The following is a 25,609-nucleotide window of genomic DNA, read 5'->3' on the forward strand; positions in this document are numbered from 1 at the left end:
TTGTTGAAAAAACTTGGAAAGGAGGTATCACAACATTTTTGTTAGTCTTCATGAGAGGAAGCTGTATTTTAAATTTGCAAGGACTTTGCTAGGAAGTGACCCATCATTTTCCATTCTAATTTGCTGCTGTCTGTACAAAATTATGACGAACGTCATTCCAGTGCAACAGCTGTAGTGTACAACAAAAATTTATTCTATTGTTATTTAAATTCCCAACATACCAGTGTCACAACAAAAAGGACATTGATTACTTTATCCTGAATGCCCCTACTACATAGCCCAAGAGCCATAAAATTGTAGGAAAAGATCTTACTCTCTAGGGGTCTTTTTTCAGCCTAATAAAACATTGCATCCTAAACCATTATGCACCATTTTTCCTTTTGTTTCTTCTACTTTTTTTTTTTTACTAGGCCTGGGAAACACTAGGTAGATAATGTTAGTTGTGAATTCCATCCATCTAAACTAGAAATTCACTTACAGATTATGGGTGGTCAAACCAAATAAAAGCAACAACAAAAACTACATATAACACAATCATATCTTCTACAAGTTGGTCAGATATATTTTAAAACAGTCATAGGTTTCCTTTTTCTATTGTTGTACAAACAGAATTGCCATTCTTCCTTATGTTTGCATCATGGGCCTTTGTAATTTTATTCTATCATTTGAAAGAATTGCATTTTTTAAGTTATGTAGAAATGTATAGAGCTATATTTGTTGAAAATCATACAGATATATTCACTTTTCATTTCTACATCCTATTTATAAATAGCTCCTCTGCTGATGTCACCCTAAGAAAATGGTTGTTGCCTGTCTAGCAGACAGTGGCATGCTTTGTAGGAAGGGGCAAAGTTACCAAGAAATAGAGATGGAATTTCAGTACTCACCCTCATAGCGCTGAGAGCACACGCTGTCTGCACTTCCGTGGATTTTCCACCTGCTCCCTTTGCTGGATACTTTGGACAGCCTCATTTTCTTCCCCTTCCCCTTGCCATAGTTGAGAAATAAATCCTTGCCATGGGTTGCAAGTGTCTCGTTTCTGCACTCCCACCACTGGAGCTGGTTTGTCCTGTTGCAGGATTCCAAGGTGACGGCAGCCTCGTCGTCCTTGGCGAGCACTCCCAGGCACAGCTTGAGTGCCATGCTCAGCAGCTGCGTGGGAGAGACCCACCTGAACTTCTGAAACTCATCGTGCTCATCACAAGTGGTGGTGATGACTGAGCTGGAGTTCTGAGCCTGGGCACAGAGCTTGTTATCTTCATTATAGATTGAAAATATTTCCCTACCTATAAAATAAAATCATAATGCAAACATTTGAGGAGAGGATTCTTAGGAGATAAAGGCTATTAGTTGCTATATGACAGTCTGCTACCCAAAAAAACCAAAACAATCCAAACACCAAAACCAAAAAAAAAAAAAAAACCAACCAACAAAACTAAAGAAACAAAAAACCCAAAAAAATAGCATATGTAGCTCATAGAGAGATAAATCAAGGGAAGTTAATCATGGGTATGAAGGACATTTATGAAAATATTCTTAAAATGAAAAAACACAAGAACTGAAAATAGAGCTCTTTCAAGAGAAATTGCTCTTCTTCATAGCCCTCCTGAAACCACAGTGGTCTCAAAATGCATGTCAAAAATGACCTTCACTACATTTCATCACTTCTTCAAAGTTACACAAAATCATATTTAAATGGGCTTAAATTCTGCAAGTAAGAGTACTTTTTTGCTTTAGAGCTATTAAAAATCATTTACATACTCAAAATTTAAAAAAATTTATATTTGGCCCAGAAAAACACTGTAGTTGTCAACTCACCAAGAAAATGGTGTATTTTTCATTTTTGGTTAATTATCTTGGAAATTTTTAGCAGCTGTGCAAAAATTTATTTATTTGTAAGTTTCTCAGGAGGGAAGCCACAACTTGCAGCATCATCAGTTCTAAGAACAGCTAAACTACGCCAGTATCCTAAGTGCTATTAATAACTACATTTGTAAATAGAAATGTGAGACACTGAACATCAGGGTTTTGTTTCTTAAGATCAGCTTCAACAAAAAGCCTCCTGCAAATCTTCACTCTTTTTGCATCTCAGCTTGCACCCCTTTTCTCCCTTCTAGGTGACAGGCAACATCAGCCAACTCACTCGGCAGTGCCTTCGACTTTTACCCGAGGGTTCTTGCCAAGGCCAGAGTATTTAACTGTGCCTTCATAAGCCCCCCACACCAAAGCTGACAGGGAATGGTTGAACAGCCTTGGTATTGTTGCTCTGAAAGGCTATGGACCAGAGCAAGCCAGGTAATATTTTCCCTGACAGAGCTCTCTGGGTGCAGTGGTTCTTGGGCAGGTTAGCAGAGGATGGGTTAGAGCTGGCTTGGTCTCACCCAAAAGCATGCCCAGAAGAAATTGCCTGTGGTGGATTAGATCACTGGTGCATTGGGTGGTCCCTGCTGCCATTCAAGCAATAGCACTCGACTTCCAGAGTTCTCCAGCTGGGAACTTGCCATGGAAAAGACACAATGTCATTTCTTTTTCATCTCAGCAGTAGGAGGGTGCGAGATCTAATGGATGGGAGATTTTGAGGTCCTTCCTAAAGCTCTCAGCTTGGAAGCGAGTTTTCAATATGCACTGATCAGTGTGCTATGGTCTATATGAGCTGCCAAAATACTCAAAGCACACATCAGCCAGTAGTTCTGTGCATGCTGAGGGTTCACTGCTCTGTACTGAACTCTTCTAGCCTCCAATGGAGTAAAGTGAAATCAGATTTTGTCTGCTCTCTCAAGAATCAGCACTGCCAAGGTTATGGCCACATCTATTGGCATATTCCTTTCACTCATATACCACATTGAAACCTGGGTTAAGGAAAGAGAATGCCTATGCAGATATTACCAAACTTCAAGTTGAACATAACATTTTCAAGTCATATGCTGTGACTAGATCTAAATTCACTGCCCACTAAGGGAGATAATTTAACACATGTTAAAGAACTTTAAAACCTCCACACTAAGCAGAGGACAAAGACTTACCAGACATTTGAAGAGATGTGCTAATGGAGAGAAGAAAAATCAGGGACAAGTAGAGAGACATGGCAAATATTTCACTCCTTTCTTCCCTTCACCTCGTCTTGATGCTAAAGACCAAATCAGAGCCTTGCAAGAAAACCCCACTGCACTGAAGTGGATTAACAAACCCTTTTTAAGACCCAACAGATACAGGGAAGTTCTGAGCTTCAAATAAGGAACTGTCTCATGTCACATGAGTAATTTTGAAATAATACATTAATGAGCAAACTTTGCTTCCTAAGCTAGTTTTTCTAATGTATATAAGTTTGCCATGGAAGTATAAGATCTAACAGGTAATTTTAGTGTGGACTTTTTAAGACATACGTTATATCTCAGAATCATTATTTTTACCAAAAGGTGAGATTACTGTCTCATTTGCAGAAATAAATAAAAGAAGTAAAAACGAAGAGAAAGATTTGTCTGTATCAATACATGATGAAAAAAAGCCCAAGTGCACTGCAGTATTGTGAAAAATCTGCTTGGACACCACACAAATGAAGTAACTATGACCTGGGAGTCAGAGAGAAACAGAATTTTCCATGCCTCAAATTCCACAGAAAAGAAAAAAAAAGCTATGGAAAGTCAGATCTGTGTTCTTCACGAGACACCTATTCTTTCTTTTGCTCCATTCTTGACTATATGCAGGAATAGTTACCCAACTGACAGCAACAGCTGAGAAAAATTTGGAAAGAATACACACAATTGTAGGAAGAAAAGAACCTGTAACTGGGAAATACTGGATTTTCAATTATTGTTAGTGAGGAAAATTAAACTGATGAGTAATATGGCCTCATTTTTAGTGCCACTAGTTTGTGAAAGTTTGCACCCCATAAAGTATATACCCTACAGGCATTCTGACCAAATTCTGATGTTTACTTTCATAAAGTTTTCTCCATAATAGTTTAAAGACCTCAAAAATCTTAGAGCACAGGAACAAGAAAAGGGACTTGGGTGGAAGCTTTGCATCATTTTTTGCACATGGACTTTGAAAATTTTAATTTCCCATACCTCCAGGAGAGGCTGGTGTGGCATTCCTTCCCCAATACTGCATCTGCAGCAAAATTGCTTCTGTTGCAGGTAGTGAAAACCCTGGACACCCACATGGAGTTGTGGGACTTTGCTGCTATTACCCTGACTCAGATGTAGATGAACGACTGGGTCTGATAATGTATGCGGGGAATTGGAGTAGAACAAAGCCACAACAGTGAGGGAGAGTGGTGGGACCTCAAGGCCAGCAGGCACAGTTAGAGCAAAGCCATGCGAAGAAGGGAGCCTGAAAAGGATACAGACACCTGAGCAAAGAGGAAGAGATGAGGGCTCCACAAAGCAGCAGAATCCAGTTACTCACTAAGTTATGATCCATATGTAAGGATGGCTGCAGTCAAGCAGAGTATTTGAACATGCAACCTCAATTTTCCAATTTTCCTTCCTTCCTTGTTCAGGAGCAAGACAAATATGTCTTGTGGTTCTGCTGTATAAAACATCTCAGAATACCCAAATCTACCAGGGTGTAACAAGGATAATTACAACAGAGAAAAGGAAGCTGGTTCTGTTCTGAACAACGATCAGTGGTTGGTGAGGGACTGGTAGTGGTAATCTGTTGTGAGAGGCTGAACAAGTGTAAAACATACTAAAGTCAGCTTTACCTCAGTGTTTGTGTGTTTGAGCAGATTGCATCACAGCCCACAAAGCAGGAAAGCAAACCAGAGGGCTGGGAAGATGTGCTCCAGGATCTGCCATTTGGCAAGGCACAGCCTGACGCTTTAAAAGTGGCGAGGAACAAAAGCTGCTGGGGTTTGTGTTGAGTCAGCATTGTTCCTCTGGCAGTCTCTGCTCCCAGGCAGGAAGTTACACTCACAGTGTGCAGATTCACCACCTTTCTTCTAAAGTCCAAACTTTTTCAGAGAAAATGGGGAAATGAGAATTAAACACAAGTGTACCAAGAAACACAGCAATGTGAAGAGACAAAACCTTACACACTATTGAATATTGCCATCAAGTCATTCCTCAGGTGCTCACAGAAATGGATGGGTGAGGCCATCTGGATTCAACTGGATGCTTCCCTACATTCATTTTTTAAAAATCCACTTATATTAAAATATTCAAGTAATTTTGTGATCATTTAGCCTGCTATAATTTGATATAAGATTTCAATCCAGAATCCCAACACATAATACAATCACAGTTTCCAAGTTATAAACATTTATTTCTTTCAAAAAAACCACTCTAAACCTCAGTAGGAACATTCTAGCCTAAAATAAAAAAGGGAACAACCTTTCTATTTTTCTATTTTCAGGTTACATAATGAATGATTTTTTTCCTTTCATTTTTCTAAACCACCTGATCAAATGTAAGAAATCTTGGCAGCATCAGAGGATTATAGATATAAACTCTTAGGGATTTGTCAAAACATTTATTTGCTTTTCCGTTCATATTCCCTTGTACACTATTCATCATCTTGTTTTTCAAGGAATTATTTTCCTTGTTTTTACAGCAAGTATGTTCTGGAAAAGCAAGAACCTAATTCCTCTGTGAATATATGTGTGTGTGTGTGTCTGTGTGTGTTTGTGTGTGTGTGCCTCTATGCAAAATGCGGCCTGAGACCTCCCCTACGTCATGTCATCTACTTGGGAGACAAGGTAAGAGATCACAAGAGCAACAATTTGATTCTAAGGCACCTGACCAGCCCCAATATGAATAGCAGTCAGTAGTAAAAAATGCTTGAAAGATTTGGTGAAGGATCAAAATATGTAAATTTAAAATAGGGTGTGTCCATATGAACATGACTCATTTCCAGTAAGACACATTTCTTTTTTTCAGTCAAATAGAGAAGCATATTTTGTTTATCTATGTTCCTAGGTAAAAGCTTTCCATTTGATCTTATATTAATTAGATATTTTTTAAAGTGTTCAAGTTTGTTTCTCTACCTTCTATTCAAAACTTTCTGATATAGTTTGTGTATAAAGCATCAGCGCTCACTTTCTGCTTATGACATGGAACTATAAGGATTTCCTGTGCTGTAAATGCTACTTACTGATATCAATCTTTTAAATGGGATATTTGCTTGACTTCCATTGTCTTGAAATAGGAAATACTGTAAGCCATGCAGTTGAAATTTCTCCCTCTTCTGAAAATCTTTCAAGTCTTTTTAACTTACACTCTTTCTAAAATGAGCAGGCTAAGCAGCTCCATCTTCAGAGTAGGGCTTCTTATTTGGAACCTTCTCTATTTTTCTATATCTGTTTGGACAGGAGAGCAGAACTGACACAGAAGAACCTACATCTACTAAATCTACTACTAAATACCAGCTATTAACGTGCATGGCATTTTTAATTCACCTCAACTCAGAGATGATGCTGGATTTCAGGAAAAATAAATGAATGAATGAGATCAGAATTATCCAGGCTCCAATGGCTAGATTCCCTCCTTGACACTTTTCAGTGATGAACTTTAAAAGTATGGCAAAGAACCAGAAATGAGATATCTCCTCTATTTTTGTCTTCTTTGCAACCATACCTTTGCATATGTGCGTGGGAATGAAGGTTATCTGGAGAAGGACTCAGTGTACAGACACCATTTTAAGATTGTGCAGGGCCCAGAAGAGGACTGAGCTTCTTTTAGGTGAGACTGCACCTGTTTGTTGTTTGCTCAAAGCCAGCACAGTGAGGCTGGGATTTCAGTCAGGCTCTCTTGGCCTTTCATTGTCTGTTTCACATAAATTTCTGCCTGGCACCACTCCTCCATATAACCGAAACAACATGGCCCTTAGCATTGTTAATCAGTCAGGAGCCACATCAGATTGCATAAAAAACCATTAGAGGTGCTGATCCTTGAAAAAAACATGCTTAAACAATTGTATATTAAAAATGGAAACAGCAGTAGGAACAGTGCAAGGGAACAGCTGGGAGAAAGAGAGCAGAGCCAGAGAAAAGGAGTTCCTGGACAAATTTTCCCATCTTACCTACATATGTATGTAATTTAAGACTTTTACTAAATCCCTCAGCTCACATTTTTGTTTTTTCTTTAAGCAGATTTAATCCTGAGACAGATTCAGGAAAATATGGTTAATATAATACTTGTTAACAACTTCTCCTGGAATGTTTCCCCTGTGGTAACATCTCCTTTTACACTTTATCATATTACAGTGTCTTATTTAGATGAGACTATAAAATACAAACCTATTTTAAAAATCAAACATAGTTACTTTTATTTCACAGAGCAAAATCTGAAACCATGAAATCAATTCTTGCAAATCTTTGTAAGCAAGTGAGGAATCACGCATGATTTACATTTTACAGGATTTACAAAAAATTAGGAATATAAACTCCTTGGGGAATAGAAGATGTCCATAAATAGTAGCTGATTTAACCATTTTAGAGAGCAAATAAAATCAGTGGTAACTATTATATTGGTAAAGTTAAATGGTTCTTTACTTGCAGCACACATCTCACAAACCTATGCTGCTTATTGAGAAGCTGTAGAGAGCAGAACCAACATGTGATCACCATAACAGCTCTGCAGAAACCTTCTGCTCCAAGAAAGCTCCAGAACATGCTCAGGCAATCTTCCTCCCTCTCCCCAGTAACTGCTGCCTGGTAAGAAGGAAGTTTTGCCATGACCTTCATCACCCCTCGCCCACAAACCCACTTGTGGCCAGCCAAAACTAGCAGCTACTATCAACCACACTTTTCCACTCCAGAGATCTGCCCCCAGATTTCACCTGATAAAATCCTAGAATACATAAACTGCAAGTACTCCAGTCTTGGTTTTCTGTGTTGTACGACGTTGTGGAACTGAAATATCACAAAGGTCTTTTTGCCCATGTGGTTCAAAGGGGAAATTTTCCAAATACAGTCTTATTCTCTAGTGACTATGCCTGTACTTAAATCCATGGGAATACTTGAAAGATGATAAAATTAGATGATGTTTAATGAATACCTTTGAATTCATTAACATGGTTTGAAACAAATCTGATGAAAAAACCTCAAATCTTGTGTGTGTTATTCACGGTGCTCTTGGATTTTGCTTTATTTATTTTATCCATTTCTATGGTTGCATTTAATAATTAGCCAACATTATCACTTTTCTTAAGAACCACATTCACCAGTGTGATACCAAATCCTGAGATCTGAAATCTTTCACTTTATATAATGGCTACAAAATAAAATTAATGCAGTATTTGACATTACACACACACAGAAACAGGCTAGTACAGTAATTGCACATGAGAAAATACCTTTGGCTTCATTCTAATTGCATAATTTTAATAAAACAAGGCACATTTTATTACATTACATTTTATATTACATATTACATTACATTTCCTTTTGTTACATTACAGTGTTGCATGTTCATTCTGCTCTATGTTGGTCACAAGATCCTTTGTGTCACTAATTCCAGGAACTGCATCACCATTAAAATACAAATTATTCTCAAAGCTGTCATTTGTTGGCAAGCAATTCTTTCTTCTTTTGTAGAAGAGATATCCTGCAAGGCCACTTCCAACTAGGATGATGATGCCAACAATAACTATAATTCCCGTTTTGCTGTGGTTTAGGGTAGAAGCCTTCTCATCTTTTGTCATTGCTGAAAACAAATAGGAAGAAATCAAGAGAATGCTACAGAAGTCTTTATCTGATTACTGGAAGCAAGTTCTTTAGAATGATCTTCTGAGAAAAAGGGGTTAATTTGTTTTGATATAAGGAGAAGAAGAGGCAGCAACATAAAATAACTTGATTTTAAATCACTAATATTGCATGCCATATGACAAATTAATATTTTTTAAAATCTGCACTTGGAGATGCACCCAAATAGACTATATTGTGTATTACGAGGAAACAGTGTCATCCTAGGAAACAGGTACAGTACTTCCATATAACAGAAAATTTAAGAGACATAATACAAAATATTTTTGGTTTATGATCTTATGTGGGACTAGTTTTTTCTACTTGAAAGACAATATTCTTACCCATTGTAGGTATTTCAGCTGGTGGCATTTCAGATGCCAGTGGCATTTCAGTTGCTGGAACTTGAAAATATTAAAAAATAATTATATTTTTGTATTATTATTTATTTCTACATTATTTATTTTTATATCTTGGAACATACTGAAAATCATGCTCAGATAAGTATATGGTAATACAAACCGCTAAATATTGAAAACACTTGGATTTATTTCATACAAAATTATATACACCTAAGACACAGCACAGCGCTCTAGCGTATTCTGGTCTCATAGGTAGCTATTTACACAAACTAGCAAAAAAAGAATATCAAAAACCTCCATGAACTCTGATCCAGACAATAGAATGAAACCAAAAGAAAATCTATACAGTATCTTGAGGATAGACATGGTCAAATATAATCCTCAATATAAATAAAAATTCTTTCAGTACCTGTTATATAAACACAGAAAATGTAATAAATGTGGTTTTCCAATAGACGTTACCACCATAGACACTTGAAATCACTCATGAAATTCACAGTGCCCTAGCAGGTATCATATCTTAACTGAATGGTTTATAGCTCATTTAAATTTTAACATCAGGTCGTGAAATCTGGCTTGCTGGGTAAATAAGCCATCATTTAAGATGAAGGCATTTATTTTGCCAGGTGGATATCAAATCAGTTTATTATTAAATCTTGAATCAATGCATCATGTTTCATTCTGAAAAAGGTGATCTCAGGAATTTAAATTATTTTTACCAGTCTCCGCTTACATCTTTTTCATAGTGCTGCCCAGTGACAGAAGAGAGGGTGTGGGCACCACCACTGTGCAACACAAAGATGTTCTCTCTGAATATTGGGAAAGACTTTTTCCCTGTGAGGGTGACTGAGCACTGGCACAGGCTGCCCACGGAGGTTGTGAATTTCCATCCTTGGATGGTCACTAGCCCTTATAAGAAGTCTCACTCCAGCTGTCTTGTGAGCCCTCTTTAGGTGCTCTAAGGTCTCCCTAGAGTCTTGTCTTCTCCAGACTGAGCATCTCCTCACTTAAGAAATAGTTAGATACTTTGTGGAATAGACCTGCTACAGAACTCTCAAATTACTGTGGTAAAAATTAGCTCAACAAATGAAACAGAAAACAATATCTATTCTACATTAAATGAAACAGAAAACAACATCTATTTCATCATCTACATGATGGAAAACTTCCAGCATTAGCCAGTGCAATTTGGTAAAACCATGCTTCTAATGCTCCATTTATTTGTCTGTAGCTGTAACTGTTTAAATTCTGCACATGGAGCATTGTCACAGTTCTGAAAAACTATGTCAAGAAAAGCTGCATTTCTATAACAATGTAGGACTAGATTGTGTCCTGTTTTGGGGTGAGTGACTGAATAATCCTTGCATTGAGGCTGGAATTAGGTTGAATCTGTGGCATTCCAGATTAGTAGATTAGACTGGCTAAAGCTAATCCTAGAAAAAAGTAACAAGCTTTCATCTGAGAGCTTTCAGCTCTTTGGTCAGCATCAAAACAGGTGAATGCCAGTAGTAGCACAAAGAATTGAACTGAATGGTCAAAAAGAGCAGTGGGGATTTATTTTAACACTTGGTACCCATGTCTATGAATTTTTGTCAATGACAATACAAAATGATTGAGAAATGGACTCTGAAAGGGTGCATTTACTGAGACATTGCAGTGCTTCCTGTAAAAGACACAGTCATCATTACAAGCATTTGAGTAAGTAAGAAAAATTTTGCATGAGAACAAATTTACAGAAAGAACAGCAGAATTTCTCCCATTTCCAGTATTGTAGAGGAAGTCAGTGTATTGCAGTTACACATTTCAACCTTCTTAGGAAGCATAAGTAAGAGATTTTGGTATTGCAATATATGCTGAAAGAAAATATTATGACGACTTTTAGGAATTCATATATACTAGATGTCTCTACTGTCAAATCTGCACGTTCAGTTATTTCAGGACACATTCAGTTTAGCACATTCAAACAATGTCATTTGCTTTGCTTTACATTCATTTATCTTTCCACTCATTTATCTTTTCACAGCAGGACACAGAGACAAAAGATCCCAAGCTGTTAAATAAGTCACACTTCACAAATACTCAATTAATAGAAACACTACATCATACTCAGAAAACACGTGCACATAAAACTCACAGAGGGAAATAAACAATGGGCAGAGCAGAGGGGATACCCTGAGGAGTATGTTTGCATATTTTTGAGACAGATTTTTGTACACAAGGCATGATCCTCACATTGTAATTTCTCAACAACTGTTGATAGAAAACACACAAACTCATCAAGTGTATACACCAGGTACAGCTGAGATATGAACACTGTCTTCTAAAAGCAATTCTTAAGGGACTTGACTACTGTGCAGAACTGCTTTCTGAAGAGTCATTCTATCTTTTTGTTGTCATGGAAATGTGCATCCTTTGGCATTTACAAAAAGAGAACATCCAGCTGAAATGCATTGTGTGTATCAGCCACCTACTATTACTAGCTTACAGAGAGCATATTCCATTTATAAAATAAATTCATAAATGTAGCACTTACTTTTTGGCTTTTTACAAATATATCCTTTGTAGGAAGAGCAATAGAAATTATTCCAATACCCAGAGTCTGCATACATTTCAACACAGTGCTCATTTTGCTGAGGAGAGGGTTCTCCTACATTCCAGTTGACAAAATTCACTGCACTGCCGTCTAGCCACAACCATAGTCCTAATTGAAAAAACATTGAATAAAGGGGAAAAAAATCATCTTAATTTCCATACTTTCACATGCTCCATATTTATTGCCTTTCTGAGAAATTTACTTGTCACCTCTTTTGGAGATGGACCACTAAGCTATTTACTTTTGACACAAACTGTTGTCCCTAAGTTTTTATGTAAATGATATAGTATCAGTATTTGGAAAATGGCAGACAAATCTGGCCTATGGTGGTGCAAAGGCAAGACAGTTCCAAGAATAATCTCCCACAAGTGATAGCAATGGTCCAGTGTCAATTATTTATTCCATTTATAGGAATAAGTGAAGTTAAAATATAACTTCACCAGAACATTCTTTATTTCAGTAATTTGCAGGAAGGTTTTGTGTTACTCTTCAAATCCCACACTGAAGTCTCTCCAGGTCCAATTTTATTTCATTTGTTTTCCAGTTTCTACTCCTTTCCACAAGCTTTACACAGACAATTTTCCTTTTTATAGATCTTCCAAAATCTTGTGATCACTGTTTCTCAGCTATGCTTGGGACTTTCTGCTTCTTCCTTCCGGTTCCTTTTTTCTTTCTTTCTTTTAATAGTGCTATTTTTTTAGAATAAATGTACTCCTTGTGACTGTAAGTTGTACTCAAGCAAATTCTTAGACTCAGCATGAAAATTGTATTTTGATTTTTATAAGATTCTATATATTTTGCTCTTTTTTTGGTTTTTTCTTAATAATTCCTGACACCCTTTCTGTAAGGCATGGCAAGTGAATACAATCTGGATACACACACAAAGGTATGAAATTTAGTTATGCAGTTATGCTGAAATTGCTATAATCACTATCTAGAGCAATAATGAAGAGCTGAAGAATTCTTGTGTTTATGATCACTGTGAGAAGTGTGCTGCTCTACACTGCTCTAGAGCCACTTCAAGAAACCCTTTTTGTGTCAACTGATCACATGAGTAAACCTCAGCTTTCCTCTATGTGTCATGAATATAAATGACTACCTTCGAATTCTTTCCTTTACCAAAAATTTTCACTATTCCTGGTTAAGATTCAAGCAATGTAATTGAAAAGTTGTCTTATCCCTAAGAAGTTGGTCCTTCAAGTGCTTGGGTAGGCAGTTGCAAAAATAATCTTCCAAAACTCAAGAAAATCCCACCTCAAGTCGCCTGAACTATTTTGTAACCATGCCACTGAGAGTTATACTGGCATTTTTTGCCTGAACAGTACAAGATTGTACATTAAAGTCTATCATAAGGATAGAAATATCTATCTAATTGAATATCAATTGCATTAATGTGAAAACAATAATCCTCAAATATAGGATTTAATTAAAGCAGCCTCTTGCCTATTCTGTCCGGCTTTATCTTCCATATTACAGAATTATAATGTGAAATTTTCAACACTCATGTCGAAAAGATTACAGTAATTATTCACTAAAAAAAGACATTAAAAGTAGAGAAAGTACCATCCACATTTCTGTACATTCCTGTCCAAAATGTTGATGTTTTGCCTTCAAGTGGTTCAAGGTTGTAGGTCAGAAAGTTGGCTTCAGCTGAGTCTTCAACTGAGACCAAAGAGGCACCTGGGAGACACAGGGAGAGAAAAGTCTCTTAGAGATGTTTCACAGGGGAAAACGTTCTCATTGCCCTGTCAACAAACTGCTTCAACAAAATGCTTCAACCTGAGTATCAGAAAAGAGAGGGGGAATCTTCTCATCCAGTACCAGGTGTCTACATTTGCCATGGGTTTCACTGGTAGGTTCTTATTGAGCGCATGACAATATATACTTCCAGTGAAGATACAGCTATAATAAATTCTGCTGGTGTGAGAGTGAGGGAGATCTCTGCATAATCCGATGGGAGACCAGGCACCTATGTCACATTGCCACCAATGCCATAAACAACAATGCTGCAGACATATGAAGTCCATCATAATCAATATTCATCTGTTTCCTAAAGAAGGAAGTTGAGAGAAGGAAGCTGCACAACAGCGCTAGTTTTCTCATATATTATCCAAACTAAACAGTTTTCACTCCAGTGGTATAAAACTGCAATAATCAAGGGAGAAATTAGATCAAGAATTCAAAAGATACAAATTCCATTAAGCTTTAGCAACTGCTGTGGATGAAGCTGTTTATCTCCTATCAGGGTCAAAGCACAAGGTTTCTATTTTCATGATCTTCACTCCAGGCCACACAGCTCCGCTCATGCCTGGTCCCAAATGTATGAGGCAGTACGGGCCATAGGTTTTCCATTATCTCTCCAATTAAAGTAATAATTGGATGCAACTGTCTTGTCCAACACTTGGATCATCCTTGAACTCACAAAAACACATCTCAGATATTCAGCTTTCCACAGCTAGGAAAACAAGTAGGTTTTGTTACTTGATACTTTTGATACTTGTTTTAGGAAAAGTAGGATACTCACCTAGTCGAAGGCATTCTAAAGATGCCTGGGCCCAGTTTCTAGAAGATGAAGATTCAATGTAGTAGCAATGGCCTCGGAAAGGGATCCAAGATCTGTGTCCTTCTGACTCAGGACACTTTCCTGGAAGCTGAGGGGGCTCAGTGGGAGCTTGAACTGATTAAAAATAGTTTAAAAAAAACATGTTACTACTTCCTTACTTCAATGCCTTCTGATTTTTGCATGTTTTGACACTGCAAGTTTATTCAATAGGAGAATAAATAGCAGAGTAGTGTAAGTCTTAGCTTTACAAAATTTGTCTAACACTCTTGAAATAAAGCGATAACTAACACTTGATATAAAGTGATAGCTATTCACAGTCACACTAGCTCTTTCTTACTATGTGTTTGCCCTAACTTTAAAGTGGCCCAATTCAACCTAAGTAAATTCTAATGTTTTAATCTATTTAGCTCTGGAAACAAACCCCAACATATCTAATGAGATGTTTGTTAAATTGCAATGGTCAGATTTCAAGTTCTTACCATCAGATTTTTTGCAAACCGAGAAGTAACTTTCATTGCAGAATCCTGTCTTCCAGACTCCAGTAATGTCAAGATAGACACAGCCTAGTTTTAGCTTTGGCTCCCCTTCAGCCCATTTCGTGTACTTCATTCTCCAGTTATCAATCCATTCATAATGTCCATTGGTCTAAGGAAAAAAACCATCAGCTGGAATGATTAAACTCTATCAATCTACTCTGTCTACACAGTACTTCGTCCTAAAAGTACTTTTTACTTTTCTTAGGCTTTTCTTAGAAACCAATAACAAATACAAATGGTTGACACTTTGAAATTTTTGTTGTGACAAACAGATATTTATTGGGAAATACAGCAGTGCAACAAGTGCTTTTCAGCAAAAGGAAATGCAAAGTGACATTGAGTTAATGTTGCACTTAACAATACCTTTAATTTGAAACTAATAATAATTTCATTCAAAATAAATTGTGGGAGTGAAATTCTGATGACTAATTTTTGCACTACCTCTTTCCCCAGAAGTTTCAAGACATGTAGATTATTTTAACTTGAAATACATTTAAATGAGCAATCATTTCCCACCAAAGCTGGTTAACTCATTTATCCTGCTGATTAATGTTAGAGGCATCTTTTGATTTTTGGGAAGTGGTATGCTATGTTCATATATTTGGGGATTTTTCATTTGCTCAGCCAAATGGAGTGTGTGGGACAAGTGTCTGTGCCAAGAAGAAAAAGATATCTTATTTAAATTGCAGAAAGTTTTAAAATACCAAACAACTGAGAAAGGGGAGACAAATACAATTAAACTAAGTAAACTAATTAATCATTTTGCTAAATATCCTCAAAAATGTTAAAATATTTATAGTAATAGCATTTTCTTATACATCTCAAAATTAGGTATTGTTATTAAAATAGATGTTTTCTTCTGTAAATTCTAAAATATTAGGAGTTTATATCACACTTATACCTGAAATATATAAAGAGATATTCCAATATGCTAGACTAAAATGCTTTATTTGGAAGTGCACAGAGTGGAATATCATAGAAAAAATGTGAAAAGCACGTGCACTATATAGGATTTAATCAGATTAACAGAAGAGGATGGACTCCTCTGACAGCACAAAGAAGTATTTAGGTCCAAGATGCAAGAAAATAAGCTAAAATAAAGTGAAACGATAAGACTTTTCCGTTCCTGACATGTCCATGAGAAAAGCAGTATCCTGTTCAATTAGTTTAATGTTCTTACCACATTACTGTTAAGACCAATCCACACAGGCACCCCATACTTTAATATCTTCAGCCACAGGAAGGAATGACTATAGGGGTCTAAGACACTGGAAAGGTCAAATTGATTTTGTTTGCAGTTTTTCTGTGCATCCTCCCATGTCATTCTGGTGTGGATGAACAAGTAACTACTATTCCCATAACGGATAATGTTGGACGGGGATGAAGTTGTAGAAGGCAGAAATTCAGCATCTGTAAAATAAAGGGTGAAAAAAGACCCATATACTTGTTCAAAAGGGGGGTATGATTTCACTGTGTTTGCAAATAGAACAAAACAAAAGTCTTCCTTATTTCATATTCCCTGTTTTATTATCAGCATGGGTAAGATGCACTATGTTTTAAACCAGCAATAGTAGTAAAATTCAATTACAAAGCGGTAGAAAGGAAAAGAGCTGCTTAAAGCAACTTCTGATAAAGAGTAAAGGAACATTCTGTGTAATCATCAAGAATAGTATTACTGAAATTACGTAAGATTAGGTCATGACTTTTTCATAAAATCTTTTTTCATCAAATGAAATGGGTCACAGAAGCTGTTTGGTCTCCAAAGATTTTTTTCCTAGAAATAAAATGGTCACAACAGACTAGTCCTTAAAAATTATGCAGATACTTAAACAGAAGATGGATTTAAATATTTTTAATCTCTTTTTTGGAGGCAATTTTTCTCAAGTTCAGTGCAGACAGGTTACAGTCTCATTCCAGACAGTTTATGCTACATGTACAAACCAGCATTTTCCATAACATGTTTTGAAAGCCAATGTACTCAAAAAATTAAAATAGTATGGAACAAATGTCATATCAAGGGTCATACTAGACACAAAGATGCAGATACAAATTCCAGCTCAGGAAAATAGCAACACAGCACTTGCTGGGAAGGGTCAGATTAGAGCAATGACTAACTGGACTTCTGACACATGTGACTATTTGACCCTTTTCTTCCTGCCTGAAGAACAATTCGTACATTTATCTTTATTGGAAGAAAAATCATGTTTAAACCCACATATTTAAGCAATTTCCTGGAAAAAAAAAAAAAAAGAAGAAAAGGGTTTGGTTTTAACTAAGAAGAGAATTACCTGCATTAATTTGGCATATATATCCTCTGCTGTTATCACAACTCTGATCAGCCCACTTCCCTGCTTCCTTAACAGATTTGTTTTTCATGGCAACACAATCAGCCTCGAGGCAAAGAGATACAACACCAGTTAAAAATAGCTAGAATAAGCAAATATGAAACTTTTGACTCCCATTTGCATCTTCGGACACAAGTAATGTTGTCATTTTAGTCTCATATCTTTGTAACATTTAAGAGCACAAGCTTTAAGTTACACAAGTGATGTGGAAGTTCTATTCCTCTTACACTTCACAAATTTCTTTGTTACTTTCTATTGCACAACACTGAGGTGAGTAAGAGGACCAGAGCAATTCCAGTATTCTCAATCCCTAGGCATACAGCATGGACAGGAGTCACAGGCAATTTAAAGAGAAATCAGATCAATCATTGCAGAAAAAACTGGATAACTTTGCCCCAGAAATAAAACAGAACCCTTAAAGTGCAATGCAACAATTTATTGTTTCAGGCTGTAATAGTACACACAGCAAAGTTAGAACAGCTCCAGCCCAAAGGCAGACAGACACTGCTCTGTCAGTTCCAGCCTTGCTGTGACATTTCAACTTCTCTGACATGGACACAATAGCTAGAAATTAGATTAGCACATATTAAATAAACAGTGATTAGTGCAAAAGCCTGCAGGGTTACAAGTGGCTGTGTGCAATGAAACACCCATATTTATTTTATTGTTTACTTGTTTGGGGTTTTTTCTGTTCCATCTGAGAAGATGTTCAGATAATTACTTCATTTTTTTGGGTGAAAACCATTTGGATTTAAATCTTTCCAATTGAACAATTTCATACTAATTTTTACTAACTATGATAATAATTTTTGGTAGGATCAAGTAGAATTAAAAACAAATATAAAATTTATGAAAAAGGGACTTTAAAAGTTGTCACATAAGACTTAATAAAATCCTATTACTTCACATAAAAAAGAGACAAACATATATTTTTTTGAGAAGTAGCATTTTTGAAATATTTTCCTTTAGTACTCCAAATTCTACCTAATTTTTTTCCTCCTTTAGAGATAAGAAACTCACAGGTGCTCCTTTCAAAGACACGGAAAAGGATATTATACATAAAAATCAAATTTCTACACTAAAAATGTCATTCAGGAGAAATAGAGTTAACACTATAAAGTGCTGTAGTTCTGGAGTACACACACATGATCAGAGAGAAAGGAACTCTGTGACCTATCAGATCAGTTTGTTTGACAGAGAAATAGAGAAAGTTATTTTCTGGTGGTTTGGGGGTTTTTCCCTTGTAAAAATTGAATATCTGTCTTTTTATAGACTTGTGTTCTTTCTGTAACTGACCAGCAGAGCTTGCCTATTTGCTGTAAGACACCTGTGTCAGGGGAATGTTTGTGAATGCCTCCTTGCAAACTACAATGCCAGCTGGGAAGCCTGCCAAGTTCAGGCACAGCTGTCACCAGAGGGCTGGGAGGATGTTCCCATTGTTGTGCTTTTGGGAAAATGCCACGGGGCAGGAGACCCACTGCCCTCTTTACACAGCCCATGAGAGAACACAGGCTGAACACAAAAGCTGTGGAGTCCTCATGAACTGAAAACTGAAACAAGTCTGTGTATGAGCACTCCATGGATCCTGTCACCAGCCAATACAGCAACTGCACAAGGGCTCAAAATTTTCACTCTACCTGGATTTACATCCAATATGTATACAAGTATGAAATTAGTAAGTCAAGCAGTGACTTACCTAAAATCACCACAAATGCATGAATTCAGTCCTAGGCAAGGTGGGTATTGAACTCTTTTCCCTTGGATAACAAGTGACAGGACAAGAGGAAATGGCCCAAAGTTGACAAAACAAGATTGGATATGAGGAGGAGTTTCATCACCAAAAGAGTTTTCAGGCATTGGAAAAGGCTGCCCAGGGAAAAGTGTTTAAGTCACCATCCCTGGAGGTATTTAAAGGATAGGTAGATGCAGCACTTAGGGTCATGGTTTAGTGGTGGCCTTGGCAGTGCCGTATTAATGGTTGAACTAAACAATCTTAGGAGCCTTTTCCAACATAAATTATTCCATAAAATCAAGTTTCAGGTAACAATTTGTGATTGCTGTTTACCTGGCCGCTGTACGCATATAAACCCATATGGCCCGCCGGGAAGCCTTTGGCCCAGTTTGTAAAGTAAACCCCTGTTCCATCTGTCCAGAGGAACCTCATCTCATGATTTATATCATTTAATCCAATCCATGTCTCAGTGGCAAAATCTTTTAAATGGAAGGTAAGGAAAGCTAGAATAAAAGAAAATGCAAAGAAAAAGAGGAATAATTTCAATATAGAACAGTTGTAATATTTGGCCTCACTGAGATTGGTGATATTAAATACTTTTTCTGAAATACAGAGCACTCCAGTGCTGATAACACAAGTAGGTGAGATGAAAAGGAGATGAATGCTGAGTTGATGAATGGGTAAGTAGATATATAACTGTGGCTTTGGGCAAAATACTTCATCTAAGCATATAAGCTGGTACTGGAATGAACCCCAAAAACATGACAGAAATTGTTTTTATAATGTGCCAAGACACTTTTGAGTCCTAGTTCAAGACATTACCACCTGTGGGGATCACACCCATTTTTGATAATCCCACAAGAGAAGTTGCCCCCCAGTGACACGACAGCACCACCGAGCTCCAGATTTGTGTATCTGCACGAGCCGTGCTGCTCCAGAGCCACCAGTGCTCCTTCCCTCCCTGGACAGCTGGGCAACAGCCTGCACCGCCTTGGCAGGGAGCAAAAGGCACAAGAAACATGCTCCAAATGAGACTTAACAGAACTGTTGAACACAAGCAAATCAATTATCACTGCTTTGCACAGTCCAGGTGGGTGCTGATGTGTCTTAGCTAAGGTGGCAAGCTCAAAAACAGAGCAGGCTAGGTCAGCTGATATTCATCCATCATGAACATTATGAATTATATTCAATCTGCTAATCCATGATGCATTGAATGTGGGGATAAAATTAATATACCACAGCTTCTGCCAACCACTGCAGTCATGGTTATGAATGTTTTTTCCTCTGAAAAAGAATAGAATAATTTCTGCCTGCTCTATTAATCATGCACCTTTCTTCAGCATTTTTAAATGTATGCAGTTTATTCCTCCAGGAATGAAACCTGCAGATTTTTTTGCCAAACATTAGCATTGCTGTTCTGCCAAAAACTGTAACAGGAACTCAGGCCTTTATGCCTGCACTTCCTGCAATGAGAATAGTTTTTTGCTAATGCATTCCTCATTTATCTTTTACCTAGAATTCAAGTCCTGTGCATGAATTAACCACTGCAGAAATTATGTAAAATAAGAATATAACTGTTTGAAAAAGGAAATTTTGATTCTTCAGCTCTTCACACGTAGAAAACATAATTAGTGCTAAGTCCTTATCAGCAGGTTAAATTAAAACTATTTAATTGCTCAGATTTCAATGCATTCTTTTAAAATGGTTAAGTTTTCAATGCGCTCTCTTGAGTTCACAGACAGTATGTTTTGCAGCATTTTTTTTCATCACATTCACATGTAGGATAGAACAGTATGCCTAAAAAAGGGTCTATCTATCAAAGTCAGTCTAACATCTATCAAGGTCTTCCCCTGTATTTAGCTAGGGTGTGCGCCTTGTTTATTCAAGCACAGGGTAGTTTTCCCCCTCTCATCTCCCTGAGGCACGGATGCAGCTCTTGGTTCATTGCAACAAGCTCCTCTAGAGAAAAGAGTAACAATTCCGTGTGGATAACTCTGGGTATGGGTGTGAGCACTCAGCCTGTTTCAAGAGCCCACAGGCAGTTCTCATCCCAAAGGTGTTCAACTTGATTTAAAAGGAAAGCCATGCAGCAAGTTAATGCCACCTAGTGAAAACACATTGTTTGGATTGGAAATTGCAGGGTCCAGCTGGCATCATATGCAAGCAGAAAAAAAACACTACTTTGGCTGCCAGGACAGTGCACACATATATATCTCTGAGCCAACACTAAAATTTGGTAGATTCAAGTGAAGACTTCATTGTAGATTTCTAAAAATTATATGTTTTGGAACAAAAAATCAAATATGCAGTTATTATTCAAATCTGTTCGTATTCAGACAAAACCCCAGCCAGCCTGTAAGGATTAAATGTCATCTCATCTAGCTGCTACAAAACTGTGCACAGTACCTTGCACTTGTTCATTAGGGATCGAGGCCAGGTTTCCTCCTAAATTCATGCAAGCTGTTCGTGCAGCATGCCAAGTAACACGCTCCTCTTCGGTAGATCCAAATATTTTGTAACACTAAAATATGAACAAATTCTCAATATATTATCTTCACTCCAAAATCCCTCAATTGATAATCACTGTTTTAAACAGAGCAGGATGAAAAAAGGCAGTAAAACAATGCATTTATCTGAAAAAATACCTTCAACTTTCAATGAGCTTTTGTGTTGGTCCTAGTTCAATATAAAATTAGAAGTCTCACTAAAGCGTTTTGCTCAACAACTAGATCTGATCTGAAATCCCTAGAAAATAAGCAGATCCTGACTTTTCTATAGACAGCTAACAGTGCTAAGTTATGCATGACTGATCTTAGTCTGCCTGATTATTAATTTTACTCTATAACACGTACCATGTTAGTAAAGTTAAGGAAGACAAAATGTAGTCAGTAAAAAGGATTACGGCTTGGTTAAAAAGCACCAAGATCAAGGCATCAGTACTTCAGGAATTCTGACTAAATGTGTATCAAAACATGTGAAGAGCTGACTAGAGAACTGTCTTTCATCAACTGCAACTGAATTTGCTTCATCAGAAGCATCAGAAAAGCACTTTTCCTGCAAAACAACGGATAGGCAAACAAAGAAAAGCGTGCATGCTTCATAGCTCTCTGCATAAAAATAACAACAGTCTGTTTTAATAAGAAACAGTATGATTTAAAAATTCCCTTGTTCTCTATTTAATGCTTTGCCAAACATCCAGCATAGACTGTGTTTGTTATGGTACCTTGTTACGAAAAGAAAGCCAGGTTGGACGACATCCTCTTGGACTTGGAATTGTTGTTGGAGGAACAGTTGAATTAATGGAACTGTTGTGCCTTTCACATATGTAGGGATTTGGATAGCCACAGTTTATATCATTCCAAAACCCTGGGTGTAAGATAAATGGAGAACTGTATGACACCACATCTCAAGTTGGTTAATGAAATCTGTTTCATTCTCACGTACAGTGTTTTTAGGTGAAAGATAAGATCAAAGCTGTCTCTCAGTTTATTATCATTCAATATCAGTGTCTAGGGAAAATATGTCACTTTTTAGCTGCAATTACATAAAGTTAAAAGCTTTGTAGAACCAGGTACTAGAAATTTCGTAGCGACACATTAGGTCAATTTTAATAAAAAATATAAACCAGCAATCACAACCATAGACCTCTGGCCACAGACCTCTATCAGATCTTCCCCATGTTAGATTTCAGGTAAGCACAAGAATATTAAACTATTAAGTCCTGTAAGTAACACCATGGTCTACTTAAATAACTTTTTGTAAAAGAGATAAAAAAAACCCAGGAAGACAGGATGCTTCGCAGAAGAAAAAAAAGTTGTGACGTAAACACACAAATAATGAAATTCCTGAAAAAACATACAAAACTCACCTAAATTCTTATACATAACAACACAGTTTTCATCATTATTTGCAAAGTTAGGTTCATGTGGTGCCCATGCCAAATAATTCACTGGAGTGCCATCCATCCAGCTTAAGAAAAACAATCCAACAAAATGCTTCTTTAACATAAAATAGAACTTCTTCCATGTTAAAAAAAGTAACTTTTTAATATGCTTAATATAGCTGCTCATAGTAAAATGTACAGTGTTTTTTGCCTCTTTACTAGTTGCATTAAACTTACTCTGCTCAAAGACATACAACATAAAATACAAACATTGGAAAAGATGAACATCCATGTAGATTAGGCAATGAAAAACAAAATTGTAACAAGGAAAATTATTAGGACACATCTTTCTAGTGGTCTGCAAGTGACAGAGGTGCCCATGCTCATCCTTCAGACCCATGCACAAGGTACTTAAAAGTATATTCATCTTAGGGTCCCTATGAAACCACAAGGCAGAAACACCTCATTTTCAGAGGCTCACCTAACATCCTAATTGTCCTCTGGAGGTCCCTCATTGTTACTGCGGACTATAAGGAGAAATGAGAACTACTAGCCATCTATCCAGGCACCTCAAACACAGACTGAACTGAATCCAGGCCCAAATAAACATCACATGTCAAAATCAATATGGTGCTGCATGCTGACATTCAGAGAGGCTTGCAGAAAACATGCCTGACCTCACAGTGCAACAGCTGTCATTGTTCCAGAAAAAGAAAATAGGTTTCATTTGTTCCTTTATTAGAGTCTGTTCTCAATGGTTAAGGATGGGGTAAAAGAGCATTTTTACCTACAAAAAGTCTTATATATTTACAGCTAGAACATCTACTTATTTTTTCAGTATAAATCGCATAATAAAGGAAAGTAGAATTCCTGAATAAAAATTCTAAATACATTAGCTGCAGTGTAATTTTTTGTCTAGCTTTGAACAAATTCTGTTTAGGAAACACGCAGCATTTCTTCTGGATATCTAGAGATAAATTAAGATGCAATTAAACCACTTGAGAATACAATAATTTTTGAATTATGACTCAAAACTGGGTATGTCCTACCTCGTTCGTTGGTCAATACTCAGTTGTAAACCAATGAAATATGCATCCTCTTTGCCATTTTTCAAAATCTAGAATGCAAAAATTAAAATTGTACAAATGCCCTCTATTGTCATATAAACCTATTATGTTACTGATGAGTAAAATACCTCTAACTGACAGAGGATACGAACTGGATTTATTCTCTAGCCACAACATTTAAGTTAAAGCAGCTCACAGCTGACAGCCCACAGTCAAATTTCACCATTGGCCAAAAGGTGTGGTCACTGTATCAACACTTCTCACATTTTACTTGGAAGCCACTGAAATCAGCACCTATCGCACAGTCTCTGCAGTGGACTTTATCTGACTAATTTCTTGCAAAGACAAGCCTTTTCCTACATTTTGGATATAAATTGATACATGTCCTTGTGTCCTCTCACTGTCACTCTTCAGCCAGCTCTGGAAATGTTCTATGTAGTTCAAACGTAACTTTTAAGCACATTGCTAATTAAAAATAAGTTGACCTCAGCCAGCATAAAAAGTAAACAATTCCAATTATATAGTAAATATGATTTCAAAGCTCTTTCTCATGGCATAATCTATGTTCCAGTTTCTTCTCTCTCCATAATTATATTCTCAGAAGAAGGAAGCAAAGGAGCAAACTTGAGGACCAAAAAGAGACTAGGTAGATTACAGCTTAGCTAAACAGGTAAGATCAAAATCCAATGTTCTGAGTGTTGCATGTAAGTCAGCTGCTGCTTTCATCCACAGTACTTAAGATAACCTACACAATCATAGCTCATCAGTGTAATACTTTTTGCTAAAATGAAGCCACAGATCCTTTAAAAGATAGCATTAATTTGTTCTTCATACTAATCTGGCTTAGTGTAACTGCAACTTCACTATCAAAACTTGTAGGGAGAACACCACGGTGAAAGCTGAGCCCAGGCTCAGTTGTTTTGGATGTTTTATTCCATAGTATTAATGATATTAATGATTTTTCTTACATATCGCCAGAGGAACTTTCTTTCACTTTCACTCTCGATGACAGAAAGGTCTCCAAAGTTCTTTTTGCAGAACTCACGACCCTCCTCCATAGGGACAGTCTCCGTGCTGAAATAGTACTGTTTGTCTTCATGTATGATCCATCCATCCTCAGTGGTCTTGTATTCTGTAAGAGAACTGCCAAGCTAACTATTCTGCTCCTGAGATACAAGAGTCCTCCTTAATGAAATTTTAGTGCTTTAGAACACAAACGCACACAAAGAGCAATAGCAGTAACACCTACCGGGTGTAGGAGATTCTGTTGGTTCAGGCTTCAAACTTGCCCCTGTGACAAAAAATATTTATTATGATTGTATACCTTCTGTCTGAAGAGAAGCTATTTACTGAGACTGACAGGCATTTTTTAATACTGATATTGACTTTCACAGTTAGCAATGGATTTAACACCAAAATGCAGAAGGAACTGAATAATCTAAATCTTTCATTTTTTATATAATATTCAATTTTAAATATGTAGTCTTGTTCCCTGAGGATATTCCTTACATGCAAAGTATTACAAGTGCCTTGAACTTTACTTGAATCAAGTAATTTGTTACTCTTTGAAAGCAGTAAACCCTATGTCCCAAAGTATTAACTCTATTGAGACAATTGTCCTGGATCTTCATCTCTCTCTCTTCCCCTGGACACAAATACTTGAATTCTGACTTAAACCAGAGGCAGCAGGAATGCAGGCTGAGTTATCATCTGATGGAGTGCCCTAAATACTACAGGGTGAGGTCCTTTCCACCTTTCTCTGGTTGAGAATAACTTCTACCTTGATCTTACAATTCTCCCCAGATAATATCTCACTGGAAAAATTCCCTTTTTTTTTGCTATGGC

At 37.0% G+C, this 25,609-nt stretch overlaps 2 protein-coding genes across 3 annotated transcripts in view; both read right to left on the minus strand.

The window, feature by feature from the left end:
* The window catches only part of LOC135443683 (macrophage mannose receptor 1-like), a 31,439-nt gene extending 28,278 nt beyond the window's left edge, over positions 1-3,161 (minus strand). The window contains exons 1-2 of one of the 2 annotated variants that reach the window (XM_064704186.1): positions 3,024-3,161; positions 888-1,286 (exon numbers count right to left, since the gene is read on the minus strand). In XM_064704186.1, coding sequence (XP_064560256.1) covers positions 888-1,286; positions 3,024-3,084 — 460 coding nt within the window. In that variant the 5' untranslated portion in view covers positions 3,085-3,161. Of the gene's footprint in view, positions 1-887; positions 1,287-1,818; positions 1,866-3,023 lie in introns of those variants that run through there. The other variant, XM_064704187.1, reaches the window with a different exon arrangement.
* A 4,252-nt stretch (positions 3,162-7,413) lies between these two features.
* LOC135443682 (macrophage mannose receptor 1-like) overlaps positions 7,414-25,609 on the minus strand; it is a 52,316-nt gene continuing 34,120 nt past the window's right edge. Inside the window, exons 16-30 of the mRNA XM_064704184.1 lie at positions 25,014-25,055; positions 24,733-24,896; positions 23,747-23,814; positions 22,683-22,783; positions 22,038-22,180; positions 21,221-21,335; positions 19,148-19,317; positions 17,026-17,128; positions 15,918-16,147; positions 14,681-14,846; positions 14,163-14,315; positions 13,202-13,318; positions 11,579-11,746; positions 9,028-9,087; positions 7,414-8,645 (exon numbers count right to left, since the gene is read on the minus strand). Of these exons, the coding sequence (XP_064560254.1) occupies positions 8,395-8,645; positions 9,028-9,087; positions 11,579-11,746; positions 13,202-13,318; positions 14,163-14,315; positions 14,681-14,846; positions 15,918-16,147; positions 17,026-17,128; positions 19,148-19,317; positions 21,221-21,335; positions 22,038-22,180; positions 22,683-22,783; positions 23,747-23,814; positions 24,733-24,896; positions 25,014-25,055 (2,051 nt within the window). The 3' untranslated portion in view covers positions 7,414-8,394. The remainder of the gene's footprint in view (positions 8,646-9,027; positions 9,088-11,578; positions 11,747-13,201; positions 13,319-14,162; positions 14,316-14,680; positions 14,847-15,917; positions 16,148-17,025; positions 17,129-19,147; positions 19,318-21,220; positions 21,336-22,037; positions 22,181-22,682; positions 22,784-23,746; positions 23,815-24,732; positions 24,897-25,013; positions 25,056-25,609) is intronic.

The sequence above is a fragment of the Zonotrichia leucophrys genome, chromosome 2 (genome assembly GCF_028769735.1).
Source record: "Zonotrichia leucophrys gambelii isolate GWCS_2022_RI chromosome 2, RI_Zleu_2.0, whole genome shotgun sequence".
NCBI classification, from domain to species: Eukaryota; Metazoa; Chordata; class Aves; order Passeriformes; family Passerellidae; genus Zonotrichia; species Zonotrichia leucophrys.